The sequence below is a fragment of the Macrosteles quadrilineatus genome, unplaced genomic scaffold, assembly GCF_028750875.1.
Source record: "Macrosteles quadrilineatus isolate MER2022 unplaced genomic scaffold, UCM_ALF_1.0 Scaffold_1__1_contigs__length_201487025, whole genome shotgun sequence".
NCBI classification, from domain to species: domain Eukaryota; kingdom Metazoa; phylum Arthropoda; class Insecta; order Hemiptera; family Cicadellidae; genus Macrosteles; species Macrosteles quadrilineatus.
In genome coordinates, this window is record NW_026542594.1 from 42,055,450 (window position 1) to 42,064,814 (window position 9,365).

A 9,365-nucleotide genomic window follows, 5' to 3' on the forward strand; every position below is an offset into this window, starting at 1 on the left:
ACGTGCCACCCCGACAACGAGCCACCACGTCAACCCGCCACCTCAAACTTCTTCTTCTTTTTGATGGCGGGTTGACGTGGTGGCGGGTTGACGTGGTGGCGGGTTGACGTGGTGGCGCCTTGGTGCGTTCCCATTTCTACTCTGTAATCTATTTCTTTCTCAATTTCAGCTTCTTCAGTTTTCTCTTCTATTAATTGTTGTACAGAATTAAATCTTTCCCAAAAATCTTCAATTGTTGTTATCCTATTGGATAATAACCGTCATCATGAAACAAACCTGTTACCTAACTATAAAGATAATACAAAATGTTGATAATATGTACAAAAAGACAAAGGTAACACTATCTAAACCATAGGGAGAGGAATTAACTTATTTACAGGGCGTGTTACAATACCTACAGGGGTTTTGACTTTAACAACTCTTACAACTTGGTCAGATCCTGGCATAACCTTAATTATCCTACCTAGGGGCCAAGTCAAAGGGTCAGTGTTATTAGAGTACATTAAAACTAAAGTCTCCTTCCTTAAGGTTGAGGGTTTTCTCAGTCCATTTGGGGCGTTGGATAAGAGTATGGAGATAATCTCTTCTCCAGCTTTTCCAGAAGTGCTGAGAGGCACGAGAAACTAGCTGCCAGCGTGAGAGTAGGTTTAAGGGTTCTTCCGAGATGTCTTCTTCCGGTCGTGCTAGCAGGAGGTCTCCTGTGAGGAAGTGGCCAGGAGACAAGTAATTAAAGTCGTCATCAGGTGACGATGAGAGTGCGCAAAGCGGCCTGGAGTTCAGTACAGCTTCAACACGGCACAGGAATGTGGTGAATTCTTCAGCCGTGAAATTATGGTTTTGCAGTATCCTTTTAAGATAGTGTTTGGTCGACTTCACTGCAGCCTCCCAGAGGCCTCCGAAGTTTGGGGCATATGGCGGGTTAAAGTTCCAAGTTATTTCACGTTGAGCCAAATGTTCTGAGATCTGTGAGGTGGAGTTCTTCAGGAGAGAGTAGATTTCTTGTAGTTGGCGTGCAGCACCGACGAAGTTGCGACCTTGATCAGAGTAAATGTTTCGGCAGATTCCTCTCCGAGCGATAAATCTGTCTATAGCGGCTAAACAGGATTCAGTGGAAAGTGAATGCACTAACTCTAGATGGACGGCTTTAACTGCCATACACACAAATACGGCAATGTAGCACTTTGATAGTTTTGCATTTCGTCTTGTGCTTTCTTTAACGAGAAAAGGGCCAGCAAAATCTAGTCCGACATTAATAAAGCATCGGGTCTGTTGAAATCGTGAGGGTGGAAGATCCGCCATAAGAGGTTGCTTGGGTTTAGCTTTCATTTTGTAGCAAGTGATACATCGAAATAATCGTTTTCTTATAAGATTTCTTGCACCAATAATCCAGAAGCGTCTTTGAATTAAAGCTTGTACTAGTTTTGGACCACCATGTAGAGAATACAAGTGATAGTAATCACATAAAAGGTTTGCCAAATGACACTGAGAGGGTATCAATACAGGGTGTTTTGATGATTCCGGCAAAGGAGCTAATTTCAATCTACCCCCCACCATGAGGATAGAACCCAGGGGGGTTTATTCAACTCAGTCAGTTTTTAGTACTATTTATTTTTTCTGTGAGTATTTCATATTTTCGTACCTCATGCGATTTTATCCTTGATTTCGAAAAAATGGTCAAATTTATCAGTTTTTTAGTAGTGATTTCTATACACTGTACCCCAATGCATGTATAGGGTATCATTATTTTTAATTAGTTTAATTTTTATATTAAAATTACCCTCTTTTGTGAAAAATTCGTTTAGTTTATTCAACTCAGTCAGTTTTTAGTACTATTTATTTTTTCTGTGAGTATTTCATATTTTCGTACCTCATGCGATTTTATCCTACCAGGGTGTCCGAGGATAGAAATGGAGAAAGTTTTCTTAGTGATGAAGAACAAGGCTTGGATAGTTTTAGAGCTTTTATTTCTTCAGAATAGTGCCGAGCTTGTACTAATTTTATACAACATTCCAGAGCGGCATCTCGTTCCGAAACTGATAACGAGCCAGAGCGTTTATCACATTGAATAGATCGTGAGTTATGGATAAATCTCAGTACATAGCTCATGGTGTTTTGAAGTTTAATTAGTGTTGAAAACCTATTCATCCATTGATAAAGATCGTTTTGCGGAACAGTGTTAGTTGTTAAGGTGTTCTTCGTGGGAGTTTGTTGAGGCTCAATAACATCCGAAGGAAAGTTTGAAGGCGGTAGAGTCCAAGATGAGATATCATTGTGGATAAAAGAGGGTCCATGCCACCAAAGATGGTGACTCAACAGACTATTCGGCATTAAACCTCTAGTGCCACAGTCAGAAGGGTTTTCATCTCCTGATATATGACGCCAAACATCAACAGAGGTGATTTCTGTTATTTTACAGACACGGGTTGAGACAAAGGTTTCTAGGAGGTGTGGTGGTGTATTTAACCAACCAAGCACATTCATGGAGTCTGTGAATAGAAAGATGTCTGATATTTGCAGTTTGTTAATGAGCGGTTGGTTCGCTTTTACTAACTGAGAGAGGAGAAGAGCGGCACACAATTCTAAACGAGGGATCGTAAGTGTTTTCAGAGGAGTGACTTTAGTTTTGGATTGCAGGAGGTTGCACTCTACACTCTTATCTTCACATTCAATACGCAGATACAAGGAGGCGCACATGCCTATTTTGGAAGCATCAGAGAAACCAATCAGCTTAGCGGTTAAGTAGTTACTGAGAATGTAGCGAGGTATTTGGAACTGTGTCATAAGGGGTAGTTCTTTGATGAATTTATCCCAAACATTTTGGAGAGATTGAGGGAGAGGGTCGTCCCAGTTGAGTTTTTCAATCCAAATCTGTTGAAGTAGATGTTTTAAGGTGAAAATAATTGGTCTAATAAAGCCGTTTACATCGTAAACTCGAGCAACTTGAGACAATACATTGCGTTTGGTTGGTGTACTGTTGACAGGTGAAATAGAGTAGCGGAAACAGTCAGTAGTTGGGTCCCATTCAAGTCCTAGTACTTTAATCGAGTGTGAAGATCCTAACGGATGGGGTGTTTCTCGACGGTCGGCGGGGATTGTGGTGAGGACGGAGCTACTTGAACTTGACCATTTATGAAGTTCGAAACCACCTGATGAGCATAGTTGTGTGATTTCATCATAAAGCTTAAGAGCTGAAGTCTCGGTTGGAGCGCCAAAAACAAGATCGTCAATATAACAAGAGGAGCTTAGAATATCAGCCGCATTTGGGTACTTAGCGCCTTCATCAAGCACTAGTTGCTTCAAAGTTCGTTGTGCAATATAAGGACTGCACGAGAGACCAAAGGTTAGTCTTTGTAATTCCCATTCCTGTACAGGGCCCGTGAGGTCAGAGCGCCAAAACAAATGTTGATATTTACAATCAGCCGGTGTTATACGAATAGCTCGATACATTTGTTTGAAGTCACAAGTCATAGCAATCTGGTGCAATCTGAAGTTTGTGATAATAGTTCCGATATCAGCTTGAAGCTTAGGTCCAGTTAACAGTGATTTATTAAGAGACTGATTTGTGTCACTTAATTCAGAAGCGTTGAACACAACACGAAGTGGGGAGGATGTAGAAGATTCTTTAACGACACCGTGATGAGTAAGAATGTATGGAGAGGGCGCAGGGGCCAAACACATATGACCTAGGTCAACATAGTTCTGCATGTGAGTCATATATTGAACACGAATATCTCTGGTTTCTTGTGAAATCTTGTCTCTTGTTGGAGATACTTGCGGAGAGCTATTTTTCTAGTGGAGCCTAAGTCAGGTTTAACGTCTTTAAAGGGTAAGGAGGCTACGTAACGTCCGGTATTATCTCTCTGGATGGTGGACTGATAGTGGTCTTCACATGCCTGATCAGAGGGACTTAAGGGTTTTGGTAAATTTATTTCTTCCATTTCCCAGAACTTTTCTAAGAGCCTATCAGTGCTTTGAGATGAAACAAACAAAGAATTTAGTTCGTGTTGTTGCATGGGCTGTGTGGGAACATCACCCATAAGGATCCATCCAAAGATTGTGCTGAGGGCGCTTGGTTTGCCTTTAATAAGCGCGAAACCATCCGAAAGAATGTCTGTGAAAGCCTGTGCTCCGAACAAAATATCAACCTTGGCAGGGCGGTGAAAATCAGGGTCAGCCAGTTGTATAGAATTGAAACGATTTATCAATGATTCGGGAATAGGTGCAGCCGGAAGTACAGAAGAGATTTGAGGAATTATTACTGCGTCCATCTGAATGTTATCGTCTCTGTTATAGCGGGAAGCAACGTTACAAGTGACAAGTCCTTTTGCGGTTAAATCAGATTGTTGGCCAATTCCAGAAATGTTAACATTACATTTTCTGATTGGTAAACGTAATGTCTGGGCTAGAGATTGAGTAACAAGATTAATCTGACTACCTCCATCAATAACAGCCCGGCAAACTTGCCAGTGGCCTAGATCATCTTGAACCAACACTTGAGCGGTACCTAGCAGGGTAGAATTACTCATTGAATTATGCTGAAACTGACAGGATAAAGTTTGAGCAGGTGTAGTGTTAACAGAAGTAGTAGGCACGGGGTTGACGGTGGTTGAGGGCGGTGAATGCGCAGCGGAGGTTTGAGGTAGGTCAGGATTCACATTTGGTTTAGGCAGCGGTGCGGTGACTCGGCTTGGTTCATGGAGTAGAGAGTGATGTCTGTTACTTCTGCAAACCCGACAGCTCGACTTAGAAGTGCACATGGAAATTAGGTGGGAACCGAGACATGCGAAACAACGATTGAATGAACGTACTGTAGAATAACGTTTGTGCGGGGCCAAAGCGAGGAATTGATCACATCGGTACAGTTGGTGTTCACCTTTACACATAGGACAACTGATAGCGAGGCGATAAGATGACTGGGTTGCTGTGCGGTCAGGCTGAGTTGTACTGCGTTGAGTTGAGTGAGATGAGAACAATGTTTTGCGAGTATGAGGGATTTGTGACTTGGGCAAAACTAAAGTAGATTTGTGAGATTCTTTAGTGAGTTCATAGACACAGCACTGAGCACGAAGAAATTCCATAAGGTCTTCTAAGGTGGGAAATTGCTTAGATTTAAACTCTAACTCAAATGCTTTCCTTGTACTATTGTCTAAATTACGTAGCGCTAACTGTAGCAACATGAAATCTGACAAATCACCTACTTTTAGGCTTTTCAACGCTTGGACATTAATATGAAACACATCAAGAACTTGTCTTAAACTACTTAGACTAGGGGTCTTTACAGGTTGCTGATCTAGTATTTTATTGAGATAAAAACAAGCCAAGATACGGGGATTGGTGTAGCGTTCAACCAAAGAGTCATAAGCTAACTTATAGTTGTCTGGATCGAATGGTATGCCTTCAACAATAGACAAAGCGGGGGCTTCCAGTAAGCTCTTTAAATAACTAAACTTCTCCATTGGGGCCAAAGAAGTATTGTGAATCAAGTTATCATACAAAGCTTTAAACGAGTTAAATTGTTCCAACTGTCCACCAAACTTACTGATATCTATCTGGGGTAGTTTAGGTTTAGGCTGAACTGCGGGTGATGGTTCAACATTGACATTTGAAGGTGGATCAGAGGCAACAATCTTGTTGTAGGCAGCCATACATTTATAGTACATGTCATCAAACTGTTTAAAAGGCGCGCTAGTATCTACCCTAACGCTAACATCACTTATTTCAAGATTGAGGTTATCCATTTCTTCGGAAAGAGATTCAAATGATGAGTACACATTAGACAAATTAGAATACCTAGCAATAAAACTATCTTTCTGTTGTGGCAATTCTTTTACAAGATCGTAACATAATTGTAACTTATAAAAATACCTTTCTCTTTTCTTAACACACTTTTCAAGACTCTTAGCAGCCATTGTGAAATGTATACTATATTAATATCTCTTTAACAAAAATAAAATAAAATACAAATTACAACTATTATAAATGCAGTATTAATAGACAAGTATTAAGTGGACATATCAATCATATCATTGTGAAAGTGAGTACAAGGAAATAAATTCAGTAAAATAAAATATAGAGGTAGAATATTTCCAGTTAGATCAGCTGACTGATAAAGCGAATATTCGGTGCGGTTACGTCAGAGCTATTTTTGGAATGGATACAATACAATGCAGAATATTGTGGTGCGTTAGTTGACCTTGAGACATAGAAACTAGGATAACGGTCAATTTATCAGCGCATAGCTACAAGCCAAAACTTTACAAAACTATTCCTGTCTGTCTGTTCACTGTACAAGGTTATTGAACTCAAACTAAACAACAATTTATAACTACATATAAAATTATTGCAAGGTTTGTTTCATGAGGAGAGAAATTATCTGAGAATAAGTTGAGATGTTTACGTGGACTGTATTTGCGGTTATTAAATTAAGGTGCATAGTACGAAATCATATCCGCGGGTAGAAGGGCCAAATTGTGTACGGTCTTTAACGGAAAGCCGTACGGCGGTTTGAACAACAAAATTAATGCTGGTGCTACCGTTACCTTGTCGGATGTCTTGAAGGTGGATGACGTCCGTCTCGTCCAAGGTAGTGGGTAGTCCAGGGGGTGGAAGCGGTGTAGACAGCAGCGGTGTAGACCAAAGGTGCGGGGGCAACAACAAGGGAAATGACTAGCACTGGTGAAGTTAAAAATGACTGGTATATTGAAAAAAACTTAAAACTGACAGAAATGAAGTTAATTGAATTAAAGAAAATGAGAGTCTATGTAAAGTTATGTAGGAAAATGTAGCGGACGTCTGCCCATGACGCCGTCGGCAATGCTAGTGAGTAGCGTTTCCAGTAGTCGGAGTGGGGACGATTCGCCGTAGATAACGTTGGGCAAGGTTAGGGTAGCACCAATCTAGGGACTTTTAATAAGTACCGAACAACATAACATATGGTATTTTTGTAAACATACAGTATGTTAGAAAAGACACATCAGGTTCAATATTAAAAAAAAGTTCTGTTCATAAATAAAATTATAAATGCATCAAATTCTAACAAAAGATGTACAGTTAAGAAGTATTCGCATTCTAAGCAAAAATCGTGGACAAAAAGTTAATGTCCCCGGCTGGTTTTGAACCCGGGACCTCCTCAACACCAATCCAAAACGCTACTTCCCAAGCCACGAACGCCGCTGAAGTAACATCGTCTCGTTACGGTAAAGGCTGTCTCATGTTAAGTTGAGGCATACTACCTGACCAGAGGGTATAGCAGGACGCGCGCGTACAGATTGGCCAACGGTTCGAGGGTCTTTTCTAACATACAGATTGACCAAAGGTCCTAATGAGCAGGGGCAAAAAATGGGGGAGGAGCTTACAGCAGCGATGTGTGTGGGGGAGGAGCTAGTCTATTCAAGTAAACTGTTTGTTGACGTTTTCTAATCTTACCAGATACAGAGGTGGTCTCTTTAATGCTATTGAATATCGTAGAACCAACTTGTGTAGTTGAAAAAGCTGACAACATTATTTTTTAATTAATTTTAAATATGAATACTCATAAGGTTAACATGGGAAACTATGGAGCCATTGGGGCAGAGCCCGAAATGATTTTTGGGATAAGAATATGTCTAGATATGTTAATCGGGAATGTGAGCTATCTTCATACCAAATTTCAACCCGATCCGACCAGTAGTTAATGCGTGATTGGATATCAAACAAATGAACAAATTCACAAAATTTCACAATATTAGTACTACGATATATTGTAGTTTTTAAGGGTGATAACATGATGTCTCATCATATCTCTATTATTTTCATTGCGTGCGCGATCTCTTCAAGGCAACTTAGAAAGATTAATAATACTAATGACACATACTATGAAAACACAAAATCTAACGTAAACCATTTTCTTCTTTACATTTTATACAAAAAATACAACATTTTCTTTATTTAACTTAAACATCACCGACTTACAGATAACCCAATTTTCGTATGGATGTAAACAAAATTGTACCATGGACATATGTTTTGATGTAAACAAAAATTCATTGTAAACTTGAAAAAGTTCATATTATTGACAACAGAATTCAGCACAAACTATGCAATTTTAAAAGCTAATATGACGAGGTTATATGCTTTCACGGGATATCATACAAACGGAATAATACCTCCAATTTGGAGTTATTATTTTCTTTTAGCGGCAACTGAAAATGTAGCTGACTGAATATTAATAACAAATTATTATTTATTTCAGGATTTTAAGGCAAAATGTTAAGAATTATTTGAAGTTTAGAATTTAAATTTTTGGTTTTCGTAAATGTTGAATAAGTGAGTAGATTTTTATATTCTGTGGTAGAACATTAAATTCGGGTTATTTCACTTCCAATGGAATATATTTTTCCCTTTTTTAACTTTTGTTAAAATACTACTCCTATAATGAATATTGCTAGATTGGTTTTGTGAACTTAAAAATGAACATCGTGTGCGAAATACTAAGACGGGTGGATATTCAAGGTAATTTTCAAACAATGTGTATACACATAAAAACGAGAATGCTTATACTTTGGATCTTGAAAGAACACTTCAGGACTTTTAAATGGTAACATTATCCTTATTGCTATAACTAGGTCAAACAAACTAACAATTTCGTAGCCAACTCGACCTCCCAAAAAATATATACTTTGTGTACTTGAAAAGAAAATTAATAGTGAGTTTATTAGCAATTAGTTAGATTTTATAGCCTACTAGCTGGCCCGACAGACGTCGTCCTGTCCTAATGTGGTTTTGTGTCAAATGCTCGTTCATTTTCAAGATGAGCTCGTTCGCATGGCTCAATCACGTCCTGGTTGAAATTCGTTCGCTACGCTCACTCACCTTTAGGTTGGAGCTCGTTCGCTGCGCTCACTTGCCTTCAGGTTAGCTCGTTCGCTACGCTAACTCGCCTCCAGATTGAAGTTCGTTCGCTACGCTAACTCGCCTCCAGATTGAAGTTCGTTCGCTACGCTCACTCACCTTATGGTTGCAAATTAGCTGTTGTCATAAATTAAAAAAAAATAAATAGTGCTGCACCCTGTTGGTTAACCTATTTACTTTTTAATGCTATTGAACATCACAGAATCAAATTGTTTAGTTGAACCAGCTGTTGAGATTATTTAATTCCATTTAAATATGAGTACTCATAAGGTTAACATTGGGAAACTCCAGAGCCACTGGGGCGGAGCCCTTTTGACGGATCTGCACCAAACTTCACACAAACCATCCTTGAATAATGCTTAATAATACCTGAAAGTTTCATTGCAATCTGTCGAGCGGTTTCGGAGTCCATAAAGGACAAACGAACATACGATTGGATTTTAGATTATTTGTATTAGAAAACCGCACTGTTTTGT

At 39.3% G+C, this 9,365-nt stretch overlaps 2 protein-coding genes across 2 annotated transcripts; both read right to left on the minus strand.

Annotated features, from left to right (window-relative positions):
• Positions 1 to 492: 492 nt before the first annotated feature.
• Positions 493 to 1,326, minus strand: LOC128996405 (uncharacterized). The gene has a single exon (XM_054421724.1). It carries the CDS (start codon positions 1,324 to 1,326, stop codon positions 493 to 495), a length of 834 nt encoding a protein of 277 aa, XP_054277699.1.
• Positions 1,327 to 1,878: 552 nt separating this feature from the next.
• LOC128996413 (uncharacterized) lies at positions 1,879 to 3,714 on the minus strand. The gene has a single exon (XM_054421735.1). The coding sequence runs from the start codon at positions 3,712 to 3,714 to the stop codon at positions 1,879 to 1,881; it is 1,836 nt and encodes a 611-aa protein (XP_054277710.1).
• Positions 3,715 to 9,365: the final 5,651 nt, after the last annotated feature.

Excerpts from the sequence above, each read along its gene's own strand:
- LOC128996405 (XM_054421724.1), bottom strand. The coding sequence starts at position 1,326 with ATGAAAGCTAAACCCAAGCAACCTCTTATGGCGGATCTTCCACCCTCA.
- LOC128996413 (XM_054421735.1), bottom strand. The coding sequence starts at position 3,714 with ATGACTCACATGCAGAACTATGTTGACCTAGGTCATATGTGTTTGGCC.